We start from the raw sequence: 26,680 nt of genomic DNA, 5'->3' as shown, positions 1-26,680 counted from the left end.
TGTTTTTAACAGTTCAAAAGTTTTCAGTATATTGAAAACAGTGACCCAGAAACCTTTTGTAGGAGAAAGAAACTATTAAATATCTCATCTCCATAAAAAGATCTGTGCTTGCCTCTGAGCTATTTCTGCATTGTTGGTCAAAAGAATTACACTCAAATACCTGAAAGAAAGCTCTTGAAATAAGTAGACATTATAAAAAGAGAGACTCAATGCGATCTTATTACAGATATCTTGATTTGGCAAGCTGGTAGCTGCATTTAAGGTAGCAGAATTACAACAAACATAGGAGCAGCTTGGCTCCTCGTATTTACCTGTCTTGTCAGGAGGTGTGCCGGTCGTGATGACTTTCACAGGGGCAGACGTGGTGGGAGAAGGAAGTGGCAGGGTATGGGAAATATCAGTTTGAGGAGTAGGGAAAGAGAGAGTTCTAGATTGAGGGAGCATGTCAATGGTAGGGCTGTAACCTATAGGAATTGAAGGCTGGAGAGAAGTAAGGTGGATCACCCCTGTTGGGTTCTGGGTGACAGAAGATAGATGATCTAGAGGCTTGGGTAAGGAGAAGGCATGGGAGACCCGGGAAGGAATGGTGGCCCGGGGAACAACTGGGATGGAATTGCCAGAAGAAAATGGTGGGCCACCTGGATAACCATCAGCAAGACACGTAATTGGATCCTGCAAGTCACTAAAGGAAAGAATCAGAGAGATGCACGTGAGACACAAATAAGCTACAGAGAGCTGAATCTCCTCCTCTGGCAACTATCTGGCAACACCCGAAGCCTAGGCTGCACCCCAGACCAAAGACATCACCATCTCTGAGTGTAAGAGGCAGGCGTCAGTGTTTTAAAAACTCCCAGGATGATCCCAATGCGCAGCTGGGCCTGAGAACCACTGCTCTGTGGTCTAGACCCCTGCTACTTGAAGTGGAACCCATGAACCAGCAGCATTGGCTTCACTGGGGAGCCTGTTAGAAATGCAGAATCTTAGGCCCTGCCCAGACCTACTGGATCAGAATATGCATTTTAACAAGACCCTGATTGATATTTGCAGTAACACTTGAGAAGTGCTGAAATTGAAAGCCCTTACTCATTGTTAAAATTCCAAAATCCCTTAGTGAATGTGGTAATTAAATGTTAATAGTTTTTTTTTCTTTTTAAGGAAAAGGGTCAGCATGTTTGCTACATACCATTGCAGTTTTTCTAATTCTTCTGGGGAGGAAGGGCAGGATATTCTGACAGAACAGCAGCACTGTTCTGGAGGAGACAAAAGAGAAGAAAGAAGAAAATGCATTATTAAGAATAAGGCAAGACAGAAGCTCAGATTCATCAAGTATTATGATTCTTACATTGACTGAATTTTAAAGAACATTGTTCAAAACAGGTGATAAAATAAACTGGATGCCATTATATCAACACTTACATATACATAGTAAGTACTCAAAAATATTTAGTGAATAATTTTTGGGAATTTATATGCACAGAATATCAATTGCTCTTTAGTAACCCCTAAGAGGAATTCAGAAGTAAAGAGATCCCAGCCACAAGTGACTGGACACTCCAACAAGATCTGTTTCTCAACAAGGTTTATCATGTTTTCAAATGCAGTCTACTGAAATTTTATTAAGAAAGCAGGAAAAATCACCTTTTAGAACTTCCTAAAAATAGCCCAAGGACAAAAGAGTCAAAACAGAAAGCTGTAACATATGTCAATTTATTGTATTTTCCATTTTTAAAAAGAACACATCAAAGCCACCTGAACATGAATACAGCAACAGAGACAACTTACCCATGGGGTGAATCTTCCCTCTACTAAAAGGCAGCATCACAGCACATATGTTCCTTGTCTTATTCAGTTTTATTGTGAATGTACAATTTAATGTGCTATAAAGAGAAATACATACAACCAGAATGTTACTAAATTGAAAACCTACCTACATATTTGTAATTTGTAATTGCTTTTTCAAACTTAGTGTGAGGAAAGGAGAGAGTGACACTGTTAACTTGCAGTTTCACCCTATGAGCTTGTAAACACCCACCTACTATGGTCTGAACTTAATCCAAAAGACTTTATAGAACAAGAAATGTATAGAGGTTTACATTCACAGAGGTTGCAAACCACAGACCCTCTAACCACACAAGGCTGCTGATTGATTTTGCCTGCCCACACAATGTACAGGTAGGGGTGAAGCTTGGCTGCAAAGACAAGCATCTTGAGATCTAGAGTCTTACCCCCAGCTGGCTATTTGCTTGGCAGCCGTAGGCATTTGAGTTTCCATTATAGGAGCCCTTTCGAATACTAGCCTAGATGAATATTAAGGGCCCTTAAATCCCAAATCTCCCTGGCAATCCCATCTATATTATCAGATAACTAGGAATTTAAGACATTCTTTTTCTTTCTACTTTAGTCTTGGTTTAGGTGCAAAAAATATTGCAAAGAACAAGAAGGTAAGTGAAATTAACTTATAGTGGATACAAACAGTGGATAGGGATTTGATGTACAGTTTCATAGAAGACTTGCCATTATTTGTACCAATGATCAGTTTGATGAGTAGAAACTGTTATGTTAGGACTTTTACTCTCACAGAATGCTCAAGGTTCAGGTAGTGAGATTATTGACCTAGAAGCCATTGGTCTATGCAGCCTGGACAACCAGTGGACACATTTAAGATGATCATCTGTGTAACCTCAAATAATTGTTGGGCAATCTCTGGTTCACCTTTGCATGCACTTTTTCATTTCTTCTTTTCTCTTTGCAATCTTTTCCTTCCCTCTCCTTCTTCTCCCATGTTCCAAATTGTGTTCCTTCTTTGCTGTCTTTCACTCTGACTGGACCACTGTAAGGCATTTGTTGGTCTTGGTGGTGGCCCTTGGGGCTAAGGACACTGATGATCCTTGGTCTCATAGAACCAGAGGCCCAGCAGCCTGACACTACCTACCCCTCTGTGCCTCATAAAGAAGTGAGAAAATAGTTGTGAGAGATTGATGAGTATTTGAAAGAATAAAATTTCATATATCCAAAATATCACTAATATGTATTTATTTCAAAGAGTGGCTTTGACTTTGCAAAGTAAGACTCTTCAATACTTTATTTCTCATGAGTAGAGAAATAATATTTATAAAAGTATTAAAGATAACTGACCTTTGAGCTTCTGCTGTAGCACACACTATAAAATAAGTCTGAAACAAACAAAGTATACATATAGATATATTATTTTGACAGTTGAAAGTATCAGAGAAGACAACCTGGAATAATCACAGCATCACTGAATCTCAGAGCCACAAGAACCCCTAGGGATGATCCAATTCACAATCCTACGAGATTCCTGACATCACAAAGCTATTCAGGCCATACAAGCTCTGCTTAGATTCCTCAAGTGTCAGGGAGCTCATTCTCCCGAGGCCCTTGTTTTAAGAAACTTTAAGTTTTACATGAAGAAAAATCTATCTTCTTGTAACATGTTTCCATAATGTCTAGTTTTGATTTTTGGAGTAATGGAACTAGTCCATTCACTCTTTTACATTACAGATTCAGGGGAATTTGAATACCTATTTCCCCAGGAATGCAGAACTCCATGCTTTCCCCCAAATATCAACTATAAACAAGGTACAGAGTGTACTATAATTACCTCGCTTAGGGTTTGCAGGGTTTTGTTGAGCTCTGTTCGTCTGTTAATAAAATGAGAGAAATTGACATGAAGAAGACCATTGGTGATATTAAATTCAAAACAAGTTATATTTTTAGAAAATGCATTAAGCATATAGTATTTATTGCTTGAAGAAACACTGGGTATAATAAGAGATTCCTAAGTGGGGAAAAATAAATTACTTATATGACAAGGGAAACTAACCAGACAGAAGCTGTATTGGTACTAGCTAACAGTTGCAAGATAGAAATAATGGTTGAACAGTCTTGTTATTCATTAGGCTACTGTATCTCTAAGGCAGCTTCAGGCAGAAGGCCAGAGGAGAAGCTGGCTGGCCTGAGGCAAAATTTCTGAGACAGGCCAGCCAGTCACCCTGGAGGCCCCGGGCCTCTGATTTCTCCTTCATTCCCTCTCCAGCTGACCCTGCCTGCCCTCTAGCACTCTCCAGCCCTGCCTTCCCTTCCCCACAGCTCCTCTTTAGGAACTTTCCTCATTCCTCTCCTCTAATCACACTCCAACAACACTTGTATTTCTTAAATATGGCAGAGCTTCATGTGAGGTTAAGATGAAAGAAATCTAGTTTAAAAATTCACTTCAAGGCAGTAGTTCTCAACCTGGGTTGACTCTGCCTCCCAAAGGACACCTGGCAATATCTAGACACATTTTTTCTTGTTGCAATTGGGGGTGGGGTGCTATTGGCATGTAATGGGTAGAGACCAGGGATTTGCTACACATCCTATAATGTACAGGACAATCCCACATAAGAAGAAACTATTAGACCCAAAATGTCAGTAGTGCTAAGGTGGAGAAACTGTTCTCCAAGGAACTGGCACTAGTTCTAGGTGACTCCAGAGAAGGTCTGGAGGGAAGAAAGGAAGGATGGTGGCAATAGTAGTCAGTTAACTTTTTGATTTGGCAGGAGCCTCTCCTCCATAACTATGCTCAGAGGCAACCTTCTTTCTGGGTGTTTCCCTGGCCACTCCAGTCATGTCCAATCTGCTCTATATTCAGGTACTTAGAACATCCTTTGGTGCTCTGTACATGTCACCTTCATTGTAGGAATCATACTGTAGTCTTATCATTTGTTCCCATCTTGGATTTTTCCTACCAGACTCCAGACTCCCCCAAACGGCCTCATGCTGGAACCACCAGGGAAGCACTCAAGAATGCTCATGCCTTTGTCTCAGTCCCCAAATACTGATTTAATTGGTATGGAGTGTGCCTGGGCATCAGTGTTTTTAAACATTCCTAAGTGATTTTAATATGCAGCCTAGTTTTCCATTTCAGAGAGTTGAGCTTATCGCCATTTGTATCCCCAAGGCCCAGCACATAGTAGGTGCTGAACAAATGCTTGGCAGCTTTAAATGAACTCATTTCCATTTCAAGTCTAATAATTAAGACGAATCACAAGTATGCTGAGTTGTATTCTATTTATAAATTTGTGAGTTTAAAAAATGCTTCTTACCACTATTATTACCCATCTAAAGTTTAAAATCCTTCAAGGACATTGATTAATTATTTCACATATATACTTTGAATAGTTAGAAAAGCTAGATTTTCCTCAGAAGGAAAGAAAAATGGGCACATAAAGGACATGGACAACACCTCAGCCCATTCCAGTTCTCACTATACCTTTTTGCCACTATAAACTCAGAAGAAATCTAGGAATATTTGATATCTACCAGGTGGAATCGTGAGTGATGTTCCTTTCTACCTAGGGTGTCCAGCCTTTTGGCATCTCTGGGCCACACATTACATATGCAAACACTAATGAAAACAAAAAAACCCTCATAATATTTAAAGCAAATTTACCGTTCTGTGTTGGGCCACATTCATAGCCATCCTGGGCCACAGGTTGGACACCCCTGAGTCCTAGGCATTGCTGAATCATCAGAAGCAGCCAGGTCAAAATGCTAATTAAAGGGTGTGCCTTAAGAACAGTTTTGTTTTGTTTTGTTTGCTTTGACCTCGGAAAGATTTTTTCTCTTCAGTGTCATCACAGATACTCCCCAGAGCTTTTGAATTTGGTTAAAAGTCTATAAAAACTTCATTTGAGAGGTAGTAGGAAACTTGAGTAGATGAATTTCATCTCTGATGCTGCTTCCCTGCCATGAGGGCAAAGACATGAAGTTTCCCCTCCCGGTGGACAGGGTGAGAATGTCCTGGCTTAGGCCAGCCTGCTGGCCCACAGCAGCTGGTCTAACTGGTCCCCTGTGGTCTAACTGGGGACATCTATCTGTAAACTGAGGTGTAACAGACAAACACTTCTCTGTGGCTTTTCAGTCGCTGATGTTTCATGAAAGCATGAATAAATGAAGTGTTACCTTGAACTCTTCTTTCAACCTTGCTGGCTACCAAATCATATTACTCAAACACTAATTCAAATAGAGGCAATTTCATAGCATCAACAAGAACAGCCTCACAAGGATATTAAGTGGTGACAGGTGATTATGGTTATAGTTTGCAAAGAACTCAAGAGCCACTTCTCTATAACCTTTAGGTCTCTTTCCTATTCTCAGTTTCCAAAAGCAAAGATAGCTCATTAAATATCTTTTCATAGTTGATGTCTTAAGTTTTAAATCAAACAATAGATTACTCACTTCAATTCACTTAGAGACAGGACTCCAGTTAAGGTGCCATTAGCCACATTTTGATTCTGTTAGGAACACAAAATCATTAAGAATACAACAAATAATTCATTTTTGAAAATACTCTCTAACAAGAACTTGTTCTTTATTTTTTTAATTTAATTCTTATTCAAGTACAGTTTTCTGTCTTATATTCCCAGCCCTGCTCCCCCAGTGCTCCCCACCTCCCTCCCCTTTCTGCCCCCCACCTTAATTATTGTCCATGTGTCCTTTATATTTGTTCATGTGAGTCCTTCCCCTTTTCCCCTGTGATTCTCTCCCCTCTCCCCTCTGGTCCCTGTCAGCCTGTTCCATATTAGAGTTGTTCTTTAGTTTTGTCAGCCATCTAAAGAACTCCCTAAAGACTGAATACTAACTGAAAACAATCAAATCCATATAGACTGAGCCGGTTTTTGTTTTCTTTTAGAAATATTATGAGTCAACAGTTGTGATGTGCTAATTTCTGTCTTTTGTTATTCCATTCTGTCTTTTATTATTACCCTAAAAGAACACTATTAAAGCTTTCTACATGAAAGGTCCCAGATTTAAGTAAAAGACCCCAATGTAAAAAGGAAAACTTGATAGTAGTCATCACTACATTTCTCGAACCTAGCTTACTGCTTGGCACATAGTAGGTACTCAGTAAATATTCACTGAATGAACAGACCATGTGTAACTGGGATCTCCTGACCCAACCTATGTTATGGAAGGCTGATAGTACTGTATCTGAGACCCTCATAGGGTGAAGAGGATCAGTTTCAGAAGACTGACTCAATATATACATCTTCTTGATAGGAGTTTCTAATATAATTTTACATTTTGACTGGTAATAGAATTACATCATATAAACATTCAGCAGCAAACCTAGTGAAAACTAAAACATAGTTATTAATGAAATACCATGATTATTATGAAGTTAAGCCCTCTTAGCTAGGGATTTGACAATTAAATTAATTTAAATTTGCTCATAAAAGTAAATAAATATTCCAAATATCATACATCTGAGCCTTAAACAAATCCTTAAATACACATGAATTCATTTTCTATGATTGTAATAAGAAAATCTTTAAAACCTACCTGAGTAAGATTGCTTTCTTCGTCATAGTGAAACATTATCTCAACTCTAAAAAATGCTAAAAATAAATTTTTAAAAAGAAAATTAAGACTTGAATCTGTAGAGATCAAGTATTAATATAACAGAAAGAGATTATCAAATTACTTTATAAACAAAGTTTCATCAAATGCTTTGCTGTTATTCACATTTACTCTCTTTTCTATGAGAAAGTTAATATAATTTTCAGAAAATATGAACTATAAATTTTATGTAGGAATGCAGAAAGAGGGAACACTTGTTCCCTTGTCAAGAAATTTTATCCTAGCCTGCCTGAATCCCAGTGCCCAGAGTGTCCCAGGTACAGTCTAGCGGTGCCCATGACAGTGCATAAAACTGAACTGCTGGCCACCTCCTAGGCTGCTCCTCGGTACACCACTATCCCAGGCCTGCCTTGCTGGTGCAGCCCTCATCCCTGGAGTCACCACCTCTGTTGCCTCTGCTCCCAATCCTGTTCTCTTCTGGTGTGGAGTCCCAGGAGCATTGCATGGGCACTGGGCATGCACACATGGGCAGCTGTGCCAGAGCCTGAGGGGAAGCTGTGGTGCTGAGCTTCACCAGGCTGCTGTGTGCCATGTGGGGCACCATCGTGATTGTACAGGTGCCCTCCATCATCAAGCAGTGGGTCCACAAAAATGTGCACATTGACCCCAGTAGCCTGTCCTTTGGCAAGTGGAAGGAGATCCAAGTCCCTTCTCTACCTCTCCATCTACTTCTTCAACATCCTCAACCACAATGAGGTCCTCCAGGACAAGAAGCCACAGGTGTGGAAGCACTGTCCATACATGTACAGTGAGTTCTGGCACAAAGACAATATCACCTTCAATGACAATGGTACAGTATCTTTCCCTGAGTACTGCAACTTCCAATTCCAGTGACAAGTGTAGCGGCTTGGAGAGCGACCACATCATCATGCCCAATGTCCTGGTGCTGAACACAGGAGTGATTATGCTGACCTCGTCCTGGCAGAGGCAGTGCTGGGCCTCCACCCCAACAAGAAAGAATATTTCCTGTTCCTGGACATCCACCCAGTCACAAGAATCCTCCTAAGCTGTTCTGTGAAGCTTTAGCTCACCTTCTCATCAAGACTGTCAAAGGCATCAGACAAACCCCAAAGATTGAGCCAGTGGTCCTACCACTGATATGGTTTGTGGAGGAGAAATGCTATTTATTTTCGAGTAGTAAAAAGGCCTAAAGGGATGAGGAGGCCATGCATGCCTATTCTGAATGCCTGATAACATCAGCTCTCCAGGGGACTGTTCTGCATGAAGCAAGACTGTAGGGTCCTAGAGATGTCGAGAGCCAGCCTACCCAGCCTCTCAGCCAGACTGGCTACACCTTGCTTCTTCGGGACTTTCTCAGCAAATAGCCAGCCATTCCCAAAGTTTGAGTCTCCAAGTTGCCACACATGTGTGCCTGCGCATTGCACACAACCCCAACATGTGTATGCATATGTGTGTGCAGGTCTATAGAGACATACTCAGGGATGGAGATGCGTATGTGTGTGTACGCCTCAAGGACAGGCTTGCCAACAGGGACTGTTCAGGAACCTTCTCTCCAAGGCACTCACAGGTGCTGTGGGCACTGGGCCCTCTCCTCCCTGAGCTGAGCCCACTCAACTATTGGGCCATTTCTCCCAGTTACTCTCTCCATCAGTCTGGACACACTGCAGCCCCCACATGGTCACTTATCCAGCAGGACAGGGCTCTTACTCCAAGGGGCTGGCCACTGTCCTGAAACCCAGCCCAGGAGTGCAGACTTCTTGTGCCAAAGTCAGGTGGGCAGGGTCTAGCTGAGCTTTGCCAGAGCTTTACCCAAAGCTCTTTACCCAGAGCTTTGCCCTGTATGCACCCATCTGGACTGAGGGGACAGCGCCTTCACACAGACCTCAGAAACCAGGGTGAGTGAGAGATGCCCTGTATGGGTGTCCTGTCTCCTCACCCACTATAGGACTTTGATCTCTCTGAAGTCTACATGGGCACTGGATTTGGGTGTCTGGGGCCCCTTCCCTCCAGCTAAACTGATGTCATCCTGTATAGCGAGCCAGCTTCTCCCTGGTTAGGTTAGCAGAAGGCTCTGCCCTGAGATAACAGCCCTCATCTTTTAGGTGCCGGGCCAGAGATGGAGAGATCTGAGTCCTGTCAGCCTGGGTCAGGTGGGAGACCTGTCCACTTGTAGCTTCTGGTCTCTGGGGTAAATCTCTGTCTCTTTTCTACTAGAAGAATAAGTGAGTTTTATCCTCTTTTTAAAAATAATAAAAATAGTTCACTAAAAATAATTAAAAATAATTCACTACTGAAGTAATAAACCTTCTTAAAAAGTGATGAATACTGTATGATCTCACCTATAAGAGGAATCTAATGAACAAAATAGAAGTACAGGCACAGAAACATGGAACAGACTGACAGTGACCAGAGGGGAGGTGGGGGATAATGATGGAAAGAAGGGGAAGGGACTAAAGAACATGTATGAATGACCCATGGCTATGGACTACAGGGTAGGAATTGACTATGGGAGTTGGGGGTGGGATAGGCAGAGGAAGACAAAGGGGAAAAATTGGGACAACTGTAATAGAGTAACAATTAAAAAAAGAAGAAAATTATCTCTACATTCTTATTATTAAAACTTTGTTTACTTTAAAGATGCTAACTGGGGGAACCATGACTCTAAAGTTAATATTTTCAAAAAATCTTTTAAAGTTGTTATAATTGCAGTTCCATAGATAAGGGAGGAAGGGAAAAGCATTTCTCCGAAGTTTAGCAACCTTATTGAATTCCATTTACTCCTTGTTGGGTTTTTTTGTTTGTTTGCTTTTCTCCTTAAAAAAAAAATACAGCTACCAAATTCAGTATCTTTCCCAGGAACAAAGTTGAGATTTTGTTTTGAAACCTGAAGAGAGTGCAAGGCAAATCCTTTCTTCAGTTAAAGAACTCATTGGGACTCCCATTCCAGAGATGCCAGAAAACCCTGTTCTTAAATGCTCACTTTGGGTAACACTGAAGTCAATTTCAGTCAACCTGTTTCCTGCAGGGTATACTTGGAGGGGCTATGCCTCTATCTAGAAACAAATAAAATAGAGACCCCTTAACAGAAGTACATTGCATGTACTTCATAATCTAGAGACAAAAACTTGGCCTCTTGAACTAAAGGATAAGGATGTCATATAAACTAGAGTTGGGCTCAGTCAACTTTTTTTGTAAAATATCAGACATATAGTAAATATTTGGCATTTTGTGGGTCATATGGTCTTTGTTGAAACCACTCAAATTTGTGGTTGTAAAAAAGCAGCCACAGACAATATGTAAATGAATAGGCATGGCCGTATTCCAATAAAACTTACAAAAACAGAGAGCAACATATATTTGGACTCTGGGGAGTAGTTTGCCAACTCCTGAGTTAGAGAGTTGAAGTCCTCCTCATCTTCTCTTTTGTTCTACCTCGAATTACAACTGATTCTCATAGCCCAGTTCCCAGTGGTCTACTTCCACTTTGAATGACCAAAAGAGCCACTAGACCAGAGATTAACATGATTTATCTATTTCAGCAACTTTTCTACCAAGAACTTCAACTCTGCATGTTGGAATTGAAATTTCAATTAATACAGAACATAAATATTAAAAGTAAAGATTCTTGATATATGCATAGACTTAGTTATCCATTTTTGAAAAGAAATCTTAGCTCATACAAACTGATTTAGTGTGTTTGCATGTGTCAACACTCACAGTTTCTCTCCCTCACCTCTCTATTTTCCAAATTCATTCTGCAGTCTTGTTGAGGGCATGTTGAAACTCATCTATGTTGAGTTTCATAGATGTGCTGGCAGCACAGTGGTAGCAGAGCAACCAGGAAGCCAACAACTTTTGACCCTCAGCCTAACTGTGACTGGTAGGCTCCCAGTTTCTTCACTAGCCTCCTTTTCCTTAATGAACCCAGGTTGGAACCTGCAAGAAGTGAAGGTTTCTAGTTTCTGGCAGGATATCATGGTATTTCTGGTGCCAAAAGAGTTGGTTCCCTGATGAGGTTGTTTTCAACAGACACTGAAACAAATGGTCGATTCAGTCATTTAATTAGGGAAAACATTACTCCAACCAGCTTTCTGACATGTTATTCAAGACGACCAGTTTTTTTTTTAACTAAATGTTCAATTTTCAAACAGGTATCAAACATCATGTAGACACAACACTAAAGTAGACATTAGTCACCAGTCCAAACATAGATGAAGCATAAAAATAATGAAATTGTGGAGAATGCAGTAAAAAGAGGAGGGGGGAAGAAGAGAGAATTATACACTATATGAAAGTGAAATGTATCCAGCAGGTTTTTCTTCCTTGAATCAAAACAGATAATATTTCCCTGCTATATTGTACCTGGAGCAGAGAGCTCATATAAGCAAATCTCACATGCACACAAATAGATGTCTGTAGAACATTCTTTCAACAGACAGTTTTCTAAACTCTGCAACCTTAACTTGCTTTACTTGCAACTGTTTCTTACATTTTCCTTTTTTTTAACATTTTTGAATGCACAGTAATTCCATTTACTGAATGCTCCTCTGTTTTTCAAACAAATTATTAACCTGTTAAAGGGAACACAATAAAAGGAAAACATTCCTATGGGTGTTTTTTTATATCAATGGAGTCATACTAAGACTTTAATATTATAAAATATTTCATTACCTTCCTCGGCTCTCTTCCCATGGTCCAATTCTGACCTGCCACACCATGTTTTTCTATTTTCACATCTGCTTTCATTGGTTTCAACAAGGAAGGGAGCCCAGAGAGCCAAACCAATGTGAGAAAAGTGCTTGTTTCATTCCTTCTGGCCCATGGCAGGAGGGAAAATGTTCTCATTTCAAAAATAGCATGTTCTTAACAGATTTCCATCTCAATTTTTGAAATTAGTGGGCAGTCTTTACTACAGATGGCAAAATACACTATGGGCACTAGTGGAATTAGCACCCAATTAACTAGGTGTACATGAGGTTTTCAACATTCTAGTAGAGTGGTTTGTTTTATTTTTAGCAAATTACAATATCCTGTTTCTAAGCTATAATAATACTTAAGGTCCTTTGGAAAAGCTTGAGGGATTTGTACACAAGAAGTGGCTTTCAATAATTAAGTTCATTATTAATTATGTTCATGAATCAACTCGAAGGGTATTAGTTATGGACTTAAAGCTATGGTGAAAAGTATTTGTTGTAGAGCTTCATGTTCTCGTATGAAAGAAGTTAATCCATCATTTCACTAGAAATGGGAGGATAATTTTAGCTAGATCTAAAATTGGCTTTTGTTTTCATTTGGTACTCATAGTAGCCAGGTGGTATGAAAAGAGAGAGATCAAAGAGGCACATATCACACACTCAACAAGAGAAAAACCATTTTTTCTCTATGAAGCTAATTTATTTGGTTACATAATATGCACAAGAACTAACCTGAGTCATTGCAAATAGATGACAAATTGCAGCTATTTCTCTGGGGTTTGACTCCTGCAAAGAAAACACAACCCAGCCAGTTAAGCATGTCAACACATTCACTTGTATACTACATCATCAAGAGAATTAATTAATTTAGGCATTAAACATGGACCAAAAATATAAGTTGGATATAATTAGTTAGGTGAATTCCACAAAGACTAAAGGAATGAGTTTTCATTTCTTACTTGGTCAGCTATGGAACTTGATTCTTTACTCTTCTTTAGTATGTCAGTGCCTGATCCCCTACTCCTACCTAAAATTTCTTGTCCCATTCCCAATTAATCCCTCTCCTGTCCAATGCAAATGGAACAGTATGAATACAAATTGAGCATAGAGACTTTAAATGAAATACCCTTTACTCTTAGACCTTTTTTTCTGGATAGGGGAGTGCATGAACACTCTAATGCTGGTCTCAGCTCCTTATGCCAATGTATGTATGGAATAATATGAATGTTATGATATCATTTCACATGGGAAAAACCTACAAAATTCAAAAATGTATTTGCTGAGTGCCTACCATATTCTACAGGTTTTGCAAGGTTCCAAATACAGACCTTGGCCTTAATGAGCCTACAATCTAATGAGTGATACTAGCCAATAAAAAAAAGAGTTATAGTGAGGGCAAAATGCAGTGATGGCCAGGACAACAGACCACACAGGCATACACAGAAGGCAGAGATGGGTGGGAGACAAAATAAGCCACATTAGAACAAAAAAACCTCATATATGTTAATCAGAGAAACACTTTCACCAAAGGTGAAAGGAGAAGTGCATCTCTTCTTTGGTTGAAAGGAATTTAAGGTTTGCTACTATAAGAATCTTTCCTTAATTTCATATTTTTGGTGGAGTATAAGAAGACTATATGTAGTATATGTGAAGGCCAAATGCTGACAATGTACTAAGCAAACTGCCAAGGGGGAAAGGCTATTGTATTAAGGAATGTTTTTGTATCCTTGTTAGGTCTGGTTTGGTTGCAATTATATATACACAATGCCTGATTGCTATTTTATTTCCATTGCATTTTATGAAAGCTTAATTCTTTCCTAAGAGGACTAGTTTGGACACAAACTAAAACTGTAATTTGAATTAGTGTGTTAGATATGGTTTCTTCCAGGATGATTTAGTTGACTTGTGGTGTGTAGGCATCACAGTTCAGCTAAGTTTTGATTCTGTGAGCAAACTGAATTTAGATGCAAAAAGTTACCTGACATGTAGATTTCTACATAGTTTCACAGCAGTGTCACCCACATCAAAAGAGAAAGATTTCATTTTAAATATACTTGCTTATGGATATAATTCACTAGAAATATACAATATGCAATTATATAATACATAGATAGTGGGTACTAATGCTTTAAATGTTTCTTAAAACTGTCAGTCTATTGCTTACTAAGCTTTTCATTCTATCACATGTCATATTTTTCTAAATTTTAGTGGCACTTGCATTTCCAGTGATGTGTGCCTTTTGCTGCTTATTCATACTGAGAATTTTCTATTGCTAGGGCTGTTATCTCTAATTTCTCCCAAATACATGGCCACAGATTGTCCTTTAAATCATGAGTGAGAAAACTTTGTAAAGGGTCAAATAATGAATACTTTAGGCTTTTGGGGCTATAAGTCCTCCTCCTAACTACTCAACTCTACCATTCATTGTAATGGAAAAGTAGCCCTAGATAATAAGTAAAAAAAAAAAAAGAAGACTCTGGCTGGTGTGGCTCAGTGGATTGAGTGCTGGCCTGTGAACCAAAGGGTTGCGGGTTCAATTCCCAGTAGGGGTGCACGCCTGGGTTGTGGGCCATTTCAGGCCCCCAGTAGGGGGCATGTGAGAGGTGACCAGACATTGATGTTTCTTTCCCTCTCTTTCTCCTTCCCTTCTCCTTTCTCTAAAAGTAAATAAATAAAAATAGTTTAAAAAAAGGAACATGGCACTTTTCCAATAAGACTTCATTTACAAAAAAAAAAAAACAAAAAGAGGTGGATTGACCCATAGGCCATAGTTTGTCAACCTCTGCTTTAAGTCAACCTGAAACCTTTGTTAAGCATATCATGTATACCTAGTCTTGCTAAGTACCTAAAAGCACATTCCCCACTTTTTAGTTTAAAAAGAGATTGAAATTCACTTCTTTAAGAATCTTTTGTTCATACACTGCATCCCATTGATAATCGTTAGCCCTTCTATCTCCCATGCATCTTCACCATGTCAGAAGCATTTGTGTAATCATTGCCTTTATCTGCACACAATGTGTTCATGTTAATTATCTGTTTGTTTGCCTTGTCTCTCCCCACAGACTAGAAGATTCTTGAGGGAGGGGATTTTGTCTGATCATTGCTATTATAGCCCCAAACAGTTAGTACAACTTCAGGTACCCAGTGCATAAACATCTATTCATTAAGAACAGATTTCATTTGTAAAAGGTAGGAAAAAAAAAGAGAAAGAAAACACTAACATCAGCTATTTGCTTAATTTTACTTTAGTTATAAAAAAGAAAGTCTTGATATTGATGTCATACCTGATACATTGAAGGTTTTTACTCTAGTGATTTTAGTTTTTTCTGTAAAGAAGCAATTTAAATATTAGAGCAGAATTGTTTCTTATTTTTTAAAAACAATTTGCCACGAGTATCATTTTAGTGAAGTGCTAAGAAAATCATACTGTTGATACCTTTAAGACATTATTGGTCATCTCAGCATAATGAATGGGAATCACATACACAGATCATAGAGCATTGGCACAGTGTGGGTCTGGGAATTAGATTCCTATGTTTACCCAGTTAGATCACACCCATTACACACCCCACTGTTTGTGTAATTCTACTGCAGTTTCCATGCTCTGTTGCTGCTAGACAAATTAATGAACACTTCAGATATGTAGAATTAAGTCACTATCAGGCCCTTTAGATAATAGATTATTATAAAGATGAGGTGATTCAGAATAAAAATTAATGGAAGCAGTAAACACAGCATCTAAAATATTGCTACTATACTCTACAATCAACAGTGTCCTGCTATTTTCTCTAGCAGTTAATACAATACTATTCCCATCATCGTGATATATACAATTATTCTCAGAGAGGCTGAAACTATCCAACTAAAGTCATACAATAATCTCACAGCAGAACCAGGACAGAACTGTTGTAAATCGATGATTCACAGGTGAATATTAACACATTCTGAAGAAGAAAACTTTAGAAATATCTTTCCAACACATTTCAGGGACAGAGCCCAAGGTTAATTTCCCAGATAATGGAGGACCAGGTTCAGAAATCCTGGCTATAAGGATGGCCAATAAGAAGAGGCTGTGTCCAGGGCACAGATTTACAAAGAAGCTCTGTCTCCTAGGTTGAGTGGGAAATTCTGAAGATAACACAAAGCTCAGATCTTAGAGAAGCACTTAAGAATAATGATGTTATACTGACAGTTTCAGAAACCTCATCTGTGTATGTGTTATTAATGAGTTTCTGTTTCAGTGTGACTGACCCATGGGCAATGATTGGTGGTAATTATGGAGGCTGATAGCATTCTGTATTGTCATGAAGAATCCTTTAAATACATTATTTTGTTTGCCCTGAGACTTTCCTTTCCAGAGCAAACAAGATACAACTATAAAATGAGCTTCCGGTTTTAGTAACAAAGTGCTTTGTGGGAAAATTTTCAGTCTCACAATAATCAAAAATGCAAAGTACAACCAAAGAAGTTGAGAGAAAAATTTTAAATTTGTGATACAGACTCAGCTCTCAGCAAAGGTACAGTGACACAGACATTCTTAGCCACTACTGGCAGAAATGTTGCTGGGTATAAGCTTTCTAGAAAGTAATTGGGCAGTAGGTATCAAAGGCCTTAAAATATAATAATGCTGACCCATTAAATATAATCCTTAGAATGCATCCTATGGAAATCAAGGACAAATGCAAAGATGTGGGCACAGGATATTTAATGCAACAATTTCTATTTAAAAAGTATAAACAGCTCTAATGGTCAACATATACACAATGGAATATTATCAAGTCATTAAGAGTAAAGGACACTAGAAAATACTTTTAATATGAAGTCAAAAGGGTGAGATTTAATAATATAGGTAAAGTATGACAGTATGTATGTACAGATAATACTGAATGGAAATATACCAAATTATTAACAGTAATAGTCTTAGGAAAGTAACATTAAAGATGAATGATATTTTCTTTGTATTTTCTCTATTCTCCATTTTTGTGAGTTAAGATATATTACTATTATACTAAAAATATTATTTTAAATGGAGTGCTATGGCCATAGCAATTTGGAAGATCTAGACTGTAGTAACACCAGAATTACAGTTCAAAGTCAAAGTAAAATGAGTACTAAATCAACAGTTGAAGGCACAGGAAGTGGGCAAGGAAATAACCTTTACTTAATCCAAAAGACCACATAAGTCAGAAACTCAAGAAGCCACAGAAGACAGCTATTATATTTAGAAATAACTTGGTATTACCTGTCTTGTTTAAAGTAGATAACATGGTTGAAGTAGTATCTGAAATAAAATAATAAAAATTAGCCTAAGTATTGACATGATTAATAAATACATGCATCTTTCTAGGTTCCTTAAACATTTCACTTTTCCCCAAATCCTAGGGAAATTAGAGTTTTGCAAAAGCCAACTGACATTCCCAAATGTATTTGCTACCCATCCCCTCAACACAAAATCCATTCTCCAATCCCCAGAGACAATTCCTGAGCAAGTATTATTCATTCATTCATTCAAAGTGTGTTTCCTAAATACAAATTATGTGCCTAAAACATAGCAACACCCCTATAATTATTAGATGTAAAATAATCTCATATATGTAGTTTTGTGGTTTAATATTTTATCCCCCCTTTTCTCTATTACAATGAAAGTCTCTAAGGAATATGATATTTTCACAGTTAATACTAAAGTCATACAATAATAGATATCTACTATCTTTAATAGATAGTCCCAAGGATGCTTAATATATTTTTACTTAATGTAGTTTACTCTTATACAAGTCATTCTAGTTTAAATTTGGAATTCTTGAATATTATATTCAACTAACTTTTAAGAACTATTATTTTCATCTTGTTTCACTTAAAATCCAATTTTAAATCTATTCTATGAGTATTTCTTTTAACAAAAAGCATTTGAGAATTTATTGTTCCTGATGAAACTTTAGGGGGGAAAAGGCATGTATTACACTATCACACTTTTATCACATAAAATGGGATTCAAAAGCTACCACCAAAGCTATTTTGAATATGTTCTTTCATTGTAAAAAGAAATTGCACATAAAAATGATAATGTCTTGCCCTTCCCTTTGGACAAAAATTGAATTTAAACCAGTTTCTATCAGTGTGAGCTGCATCTACAATTATTTAGCTCCTTAACTGCCTACCACATGGTGAGATCTTATTTTAACTAAGGAATTGTGAAAAGTACTGGGTTTCGACTGCAATAAGATGGAAGGCTGTCTACCCACAAAGGGGAGGGAACAGAATGTGCTGCCTGCCCACCCCTCTCAAATATTGCCCAGTTCTTTGCCCTTTCTGCAAGCTTAATGTAGCCAATTTTCTTTTTATTTCATACTATTTTTAAATCGATAAAATCATCTGTAAAAAGGCTGTTTTTGAACACTCTGTACCTCCAAAGGCATGCTGAATCATATTGAAGTCACTGGATGTGCTTTTCATATTTAAGCAACCTGTCATATAAAATGTGTTGGTATTGTGTTGGTGAGCAAGTGAAATAGGGCACTCAAAATGTGATCAACATTTCTTTTCTTTTACAGAACAGTTAGAGTGATGAAGAATTGTATCCCTCTATGATAATAAGAATTTTATTATTTAACCAGAAAGTTTAAGTTGCTCTCCAGGGCTGAAAGTCTTGGGGATTTTGCGGGTTTTTCTTTTTGTGTTTTACGTATATGGAAACTTTCAATAACATCCATTATACTTAATATTTGTATTAAGGGTTATCAATTTTCACTTGCTTCAGAAAAATTCTTACCATTTAGGCCTGTAGTTTCAACCTCTTTTGTTCCGAGGAAAGAAACAATACAAAGATATAATTAAATTAAAAACTTAACAAATTGGGCTAAATCTAGGTTTAAATTTTTTCAAAATCTTGCCTGGAGTACCATTAGGGTAGGAGACAAAACCAATAACTGAGTCAGCTGCTGGAGAAAAAGAACACAAATTTTTCAAATTAATATTTTGAAACATTTATTGTATTTTAAGAAGTCATAACATTTGAGCTATCATCATGAAAAGAAGTGGAAAACATTCTATGACACCAATAGGTAATTAAATCTGCAAGGCCTCTAATCACCTATTATACTTTTAATTGTAAAGAACCCAACTGTCTCATTTTATAGATGAAGAACCCAAGACTCATTATCACAAAGCCTGCTCCTACTTATGGAATATTATGGAAATAAATTTACGAGCCACAACAAAATACGAGGTGTACTACTTTCAAATATTTTTCAGCCAGAGTTTTCTAGAAAACATGTTATACTTTAAATTGTTTGTCAAACTACAATTATGAAACATATTGGTACACTGGCTTCATTCGGTTATAATGATGACTGGCAATTCTTCCCATAGGGAATTCAGGATTTTTTTTAAAAAAAAACAACCTGCTACCACTTAATATTGTACTACCTAACACAATTTCCTGGTAAGTTATTTTAAAGTTATACATTTACCATGGAATAAGTCCACTTAGGCTAAGGTATCAGTCTACCATACACATTTTACTTGTTGAAATATTAAAAAGATCCAATGGCTCGATCTCTATATATACACAGGAAAAGTAAACACAAACATTTTACAACTTAAACTTTGCAGTGAGGAGCCTGATATTTAGCCTGTAAGGACAACATTTGGGTGTGTCAAATTGCTTGGCTGGTCTGTCTGTTTTAGACGGCTCATGCCTTGACTGAAATACACACACCCTGTCTGTCCTACATTATTCATCCCATATTTTGTCATTTACCACATTTTTTTTTATTACCAAGGACATTGCTTCAGAAGTAAGTTCCTGAGCAGTAAGATTCAAAGTGTGGATATGGAATCCTTTGCTCCTGTGGCAGAACAAAGTACTTGGCCAAATTTGATGCTTAATTAATGACTATCAGATTTTCTAAGTGTTGATGATTGATGAAGCCAGCTAAAGAAGAGGTCTGTGGGTACAGCTGTCCCTGATGTACACTGGCTCTTACCTTCCAATTAGTGCAGCTCTCCCCCAGGGCACCCAGAACCCAAGCTGTAACCGGAATCAGTGTGTCCCTCCAAAGCTCCATATTCCATTCCATACAAACAAGATTTTGCAAAGATATCACTATGATTAAGTCTGATGAGGGCTATTGTACCAGAAGAAAAATACAGTGGTTTATTTTACTCTAGAAGCTTCACAATGAGGGGGCAAAATGGCAAAGTAAAGAAAGCTTGGGGATTTGGAGACTTTCACTCTTGGGCATGAATCTTTGCCCCATTTCTTACTAACCCAGAATAATGACAGTTAGTACTTATTGAGGGTTTACTCTGTGCCAGGCACATGTATTATCTCATTACATCTTCACAGTTACCCCATGAAACAGGTACTGTTATTCTCCCCAATTTACAGGTGAAGAAACTGAGGCACAGAAAGGTGAAAGAACTTGCCCAACCAACATCACACAGCTAGCAAATGAGGGTAGGAGGGTGGCAGCTGAATTCAAACCCAAGTAGTCTGGCTCCAGAGAATGTGTGAACATGAACAAGTTTTATCCTCTCTGACCCTCAGTATTTCATCTCTAACATGAATATAATGATTCCTGTGCTGCAAGATTAGAGGCAAAATGAGATGTCTGAAGACTTCCAGGCATGTAATATGTTCTAAGAAGTAATAGCTATTATTATTTTGTTTAAATTAATTAATAACAGTAGAAGCTCACTTTCACACAACGAAGAATAGAGTGTTAGTTGACTCACTCCTTACCACAAAAGATTGTTCTGTAACATATAGTATACCAGAAAGAACACAGAAGTAGGAGTCAGAGAAGACATCTCTGTGTGGTGTGGGGCAAGTACTGTGTGACCTTAGATAAGTTACTCAGCTGCTCCAGGCTTCATGTCATCAACTAAGGGATGGGGCTGGACCACTTTATCCCTGAGGTCCCATTCCAGCTAGTAGTCTCGAATGCAGGTTCTGTTCCTGGTTCCTGCCAAGATGGGTCTTGGTTATAAATTTCTCTTTAATTTATTTGTCTTCCCATTCTTATGAGTGCTAAGCCCTTAGAAGCCTTTTGAAACTATATTCATTCAGTGGGGCTACTGAGGAAATTTAAGAGGATATCTCATCCCTCAAATATAAGAACATTCAGCATGTTTATGTTCTTGATGCTCTTCAGGAGACTTGTGAACTAGAATACTAAAAATAACACCGAAGAACTTAAGCAGTTACCATAATGAAAACCCACAATTTACTCCCCAACTTTGTCCAGCAATGTGTGGGAACAATATGCCTTTCCACCTGTGTTTGCTACTGACTTTTCAGGTGTAGGTTTAATGACAGAATGTAACATAACTAAGCTTCATGGAAAAAAACAATTTTGCTGTATCTGACCACCTGCCATATTGCATGGAGAACTTTTGGAATTTTTCCTGAAATTCCCCAAAGTCATGAAATAAGAGTCTTACCAAATAGTGGTAACAAGCTGGAATTATCAGCATTCTCTGTTGAGGAAAAAGGTGATTTAAAATTACCTTAGTTTCTGCATAAATATGTAAGAGAGTAACATCTTTAATGGGAGTGAATGTAAAATGAATTATAAATAGCTACCAAAAGAGGGCAGTATGTTAATTTGCTATTATTTTCAACAGCCTAATCAGTACTTTTCAATTCTCTACAAACATGTATCTCTGATAAAGCAATCTTCCAATTTAACTATTGATGGTGCGCCATATATTTTGTTATATAATGGTTTATGGCATTTTAAACTAAAAGTGATGACTAAGAACTATAGTTGGTTTTGCTAACATTCATTACAATTTGTAAAAATAAATGTATACATTTGCATAAGTTTAACTTCCATTAACTGCGCTTCTTTTTATACCTATTAGCACAGACTTTATACCTTTTAAGCTACTTCTTTCTTATGTGTTAAACTAGATCAGATGCCTCTGTGTGTATAAACTACAAGAACTGCTGTATTCCTTAAAAGAAAAGTAATTCTATTTTTTTTCTATGAAAAATAATACACACTTATTGGAGAAACTTCAGAAATTACAGATAGACAAAAAGAAGAAAATTAAAACCACCTATAATTTCGCCACCCAGAGATAAAGGACATTAACATTTTGATATATATTCTTTTCTCTGTCTTTCTATGTGTACATGCATATCTACATATATATGTAGATATGCATTATATATATGTATATGTATATGTATATATGTATATATGTATATATATATTATAGTTGACCCTAGAACAAAGCAGGGGCTGGGGGCAACAACCTTCTGTGCAATTGAGAATCCGTGTATAATTTTGACTCCCAAAAAACTTAATTGCTAATAGCCTACAGTTGACCAGAAGAAGCCTTACCAATAACATAAACAATTGATTAACATATATTTTGTTTGCTACATGTATTATATACTATATTCTTACATCATGTAAAGTAAGCTAGAGAAAATATTAAGACAATCACAAGGAAGGTACATTGACAGTATCTATTGAAACCCATTTTGTTCAATATGTATTTATATATATAAGAAGGATCATATCACATAAGAAAGACCATATCACATAAACTATATGTAACCTTATTCTTCTCTGTGTACCCAGAGAAGTTAGTAACTTGTTGGCCTAATTTAATTGGAATTGCCTCTTCTTAGTCTCCGCCCTTCAATATATACCTCATTTTACTTTAATATTCCACCAGTCAAAGAGCCTATTAACAGGAGTTTAATTTTTAAAATACTTTTGGGAGAGAGCTGGTTCTTTGAAATATAAACAAGATTGATAAACCTTTAACCAGACTCATCAAGAAAAAAAGAGAGAGGACCCAAATAAATAAAATCAGAAATGAAAAAGGAAAAATAAGAAATTACACCACAGAAATACAAAGAATTATAAGAAAATATTGCAAACAGCTATATGCCAACAAATTAGACAACCTGCAACAGATGGTTAAATTCCTAGAAACATAGAATCTCCAAAAATTGAATCAAGAAGAAACAGACAATCTGGACAGACAAATCACAAGTAATAGAATTGAAGCAGTAATAAAAAAAAAACCTTCCAACAAACCAAAGTCCTGTACAGGATAGCTTCACAGGTGAATTTACCAAACATTCAAAGAACTAACACCTCTCCTTCTCAAGCTATTCCAAAAAACTCAAGAGGAGGGAGGACTCTCAAGCTCATTTCATGAAGCCAGCATTATCCTAATTCCAAAATCAGATAAAAACACTACAAAGAAAGAAATTTATAGGCCAATATCCCTGATAAACATAGATGCCAAAATCCTTGACAAAATATTGGCAAACTGAATCCAGCAATGCATTAAAAAGATCATATACCATGATCAAGTGGAATTTATTCCTATGATGCAAGGTTGACACAATATCTGCAAATCAATTAATGTGATATACCACATACACAAAATGAAGGATAAAAATAATACGATCATTTCAATAGATGTATAAAAAGTATTAGACAAAATTCTGCCACCATTTACAATAAAAACTCTCAGCAAGGGGTGAATAGAGGGAACCTATCTCAACATAATAAAGGCCAAATATGACAGACCTACAGCTAACATCATACTCAATGGGGAAAAACTAAGAGCATATCTCTTAAGATCAGGAACAGGACAGGGATGTCCACTTTTACCATTCTTATTCAACATAGTACTGTAAGTTCTAGCCACAGCAATCAGACAGAAAGAAGCAACAAAGGGTATCCAAATAGGAAAATAAGAAGAAAAACTGTCATTATATATGTAGATCACATGGTACAGTATAGAAAGAATTCTAAAGGATTCACAAAAAGAACTACTATAACTGATAAATAAATTCAGTAAAGTAGCAAATTACAAAATAGTATCTAGAAATAGATTGCATTTTTATACACCAATAAGTATCAGAAAGGGAATCTAAGAAAACAATCCCATTTGCAATTTCATAAAAATATAGGAATAAAATACCTAGGAATAAATTTAACCAAGAAGGTAAAAGAAAATTACTGTACTTGGAAAATTATAAGACACTGAAGAAAGAAACTGAAGATACAAATAAATAGGAGGGGAGATTGGGGGGGGATAAAAAATAAAAAATAAAATAAATGAACGCATATACCATGCCCATGGATAGGAAGAATTAACATTATTAAAATGTCCATACTACCCAAAGCAATCTATAGATTCAATGCAATTCCTATCAAAATACCAATGGTATATTTTAAAGAGCTAGAACAAATAATCCAAAAATTTATAGCAGATTACAAAGGACCCCAAATACCCTCAGCAATCTTGAAAAAGGGCAAAGTTGGAGAAATCATGCTACCTGGTATCAAACTATACTACAAGGCCATAGTAATCAAAACAGCATAGTACTGACATAAAAACAAATACATAGATCATGGAACAGAATAGAGAACCCAGAAATAAACCCACACCTATATGGTCAATTCACATTTCACAAAGGACACAAGAATATACAAAAGGTTAAAAACAATCTATTCAATAAATGATATTGGGAAAATTGGACAGATACATGCAAAAAATGAAATTAGACCACCTTATATAAGAATAAACCAAAAATGGATTAAAGACAAGTGTAGGACTCAAAACCATAAAATTCCTAGAGGAAAACACAGGCAGAAAATCTTGGATATTTCCCTTAGCAATATTTTTTTCTGCTATATCTCCTCAGTCAAGGGAAGCAAAAGGAGAAAATAAACAAATGGGACTACATCAAACTAAAAAGGTTTTGCACAGCAAAGGAAACTATCAACAAAGTGAAAAGACAACCCACTGAATGGGAGAGCATATTAGCCAATGATATATGTAATAAGGAGTTAATATCCAAAATTTATAAAGAACTCATACATACTATTCAACACCAAGCCCCCCCCACAACAATCTGAATATAGGGACTTCCACCAAAGATGGAGGTGTAGGTAGATACATTGTGCCTCCTTGCACAACCAAAAGGACAACAACAAATTTAAAAATAAAAAACCCCACAAGTCCAGAAAATTGATCTACATGGAAGTCCAACAACCAAGGAGTTAAAGAAGAAACATTCATCCAGACTGGTAGGAAGGGCAGACACTGGCCCCTGGGGCAGAGAGGACTGGCCACAAGATGGCAGCTGGTGCAGCAGGCATTTCCACACTTGTGTGCAGATAAAGTAGGAGGAGCAATTGGGGAGCAAGACAGACTGCAACCCAGGGTTCCAGAGCAGGGAAATAAAGCCTCAAAACCTCAGATTGAAAAACCCTGTGGGGGTTGCAGCAGCAGGAGAAACTTCTATCCTCACAGGAGAGTTCTCTGGAGAAACCCACAGGGTCCTAGAATGTACAGAAACCCACCCACCCAGGAATTAGCACCAGAAGAGCCCAATGTGCTTGGGGATAGCAGAGGAAGTGACTGAAAGCTTGCCAACAGCCCACCAAGCAGCACTGTTCTCTTTTGGACCCCTCCCCTACATACAGCACCACATCATAGTGATGTGGGTTACCCCACCTTGGTGAATGCCTAAGGCTTTGCCCCTTAATATGTAACAGGCATGCTGAGACCAAAAAAAAAACCAATCACCCAAATGAAAGAATAGATCAAAGCTCTAGGAAAAATACAACTAAGCAACGAAGAGATAGCCAACTTATCAAATGTACAGTTCGAAACACTGGTAATCAGGATGCTCACAGAAATGGTTGAGTATGGTCACAAAATAGAGGACAGAGTGAAGGCTATGAAAACTGAATTAAAGGAAAATGTACAGGGAGCCAAAAGTGACAGGAAGGAAACTAGGACTCGAATCAATGGCTTGGAGTAGAAGGAAGAAATAAACATTCAACCAGAACATAATGAAGAAACAAGAATTCAAAAAAATAAATGAGAGGCTTAGGAACCTCCAGGGCAACTTTAAACATTCCAACATCCAAATTATAGGAGTGCCAAAAGAAGAAGGGGAAGAGTAAGAAATTGAAAACTTATTTGAAAAAATAATGAATGAGAACTTCCCTAATCTGGCAAAGGAAACAGACTCTAGGAAGTCCAGGAAGCTCAGAGACTCCCAAAGAAGTTGGACCCAAGGAAGCACACATGAAGGTGCCTCATAATTACATTAGCGAAGATGGAAGATAAGGAGAGAATCTTAAAAGCAGCAAGAGAAAAGGAGACAGTTAACCTACAAAGGAGCTCCTATAAGACTTTTAGCTGATTTCTCAAAAGAAACGTTTCAGGCAAAAAGGGGCTGGAAAGAAGTATTCCAAGCCATGAAAGGTAAGGACCTACCCATCCAAAATAGGTAGAGTCATCCAAAATGACTCTATCCAGCAAAGCTATCATTTAGAATGGAAGGGCAAGATAAAGTGCATCCCAGATAAGGTCAAGTTTGAGGAGTTCATCATCACCAAACCCTTATTATATGAAATGTTAAAGGGACTTATCTAAGGACAAGAAGATAAAAAACTATGAGTAATAAAATGACAACAAACTCACAACTATTAACAACCAAACCTAAAAAAACTAAAACAAACTAAGCAAACAATGAGAACAGGAACAGAACCACAGAAATGGAGATCATATGGAGGGTTATCAGCAGGGAGGGGAAGGGGGTAGAATGT

At 37.5% G+C, this 26,680-nt stretch overlaps 1 protein-coding gene across 8 annotated transcripts in view; it reads right to left on the bottom strand.

Annotated features, from left to right (window-relative positions):
- The window catches only part of ADGRG2 (adhesion G protein-coupled receptor G2), a 120,239-nt gene that overhangs the window by 25,261 nt on the left and 68,298 nt on the right, over positions 1-26,680 (bottom strand). Inside the window, exons 2-15 of one of the 8 annotated variants that reach the window (XM_037046268.1) lie at positions 21,522-21,557; positions 20,921-21,043; positions 18,977-19,012; positions 18,847-18,870; positions 17,320-17,358; positions 15,362-15,403; positions 12,810-12,863; positions 7,345-7,400; positions 6,241-6,296; positions 3,623-3,662; positions 3,136-3,173; positions 1,783-1,877; positions 1,184-1,250; positions 312-682 (exon numbers count right to left, since the gene is read on the bottom strand). In XM_037046268.1, coding sequence (XP_036902163.1) covers positions 312-682; positions 1,184-1,250; positions 1,783-1,877; positions 3,136-3,173; positions 3,623-3,662; positions 6,241-6,296; positions 7,345-7,400; positions 12,810-12,863; positions 15,362-15,403; positions 17,320-17,344 — 844 coding nt within the window. In that variant the 5' untranslated portion in view covers positions 17,345-17,358; positions 18,847-18,870; positions 18,977-19,012; positions 20,921-21,043; positions 21,522-21,557. Of the gene's footprint in view, positions 1-311; positions 683-1,183; positions 1,251-1,782; positions 1,878-3,135; positions 3,174-3,622; positions 3,663-6,240; positions 6,297-7,344; positions 7,401-12,809; positions 12,864-15,361; positions 15,404-17,319; positions 17,359-18,846; positions 18,871-18,976; positions 19,016-20,920; positions 21,044-21,521; positions 21,558-26,680 lie in introns of all 8 variants that reach the window. The other 7 variants (XM_037046261.1, XM_037046262.1, XM_037046263.1 and 4 more) reach the window with 7 other exon arrangements.

This window comes from Sturnira hondurensis, unplaced genomic scaffold, assembly GCF_014824575.4.
Source record: "Sturnira hondurensis isolate 20B ecotype Veracruz unplaced genomic scaffold, ASM1482457v3 Scaffold0005220, whole genome shotgun sequence".
Lineage (NCBI taxonomy): Eukaryota > Metazoa > Chordata > Mammalia > Chiroptera > Phyllostomidae > Sturnira > Sturnira hondurensis.
Note: the sequence above shows the minus strand (reverse complement) of the source record. Positions and strands in the feature narration are given on the sequence as shown.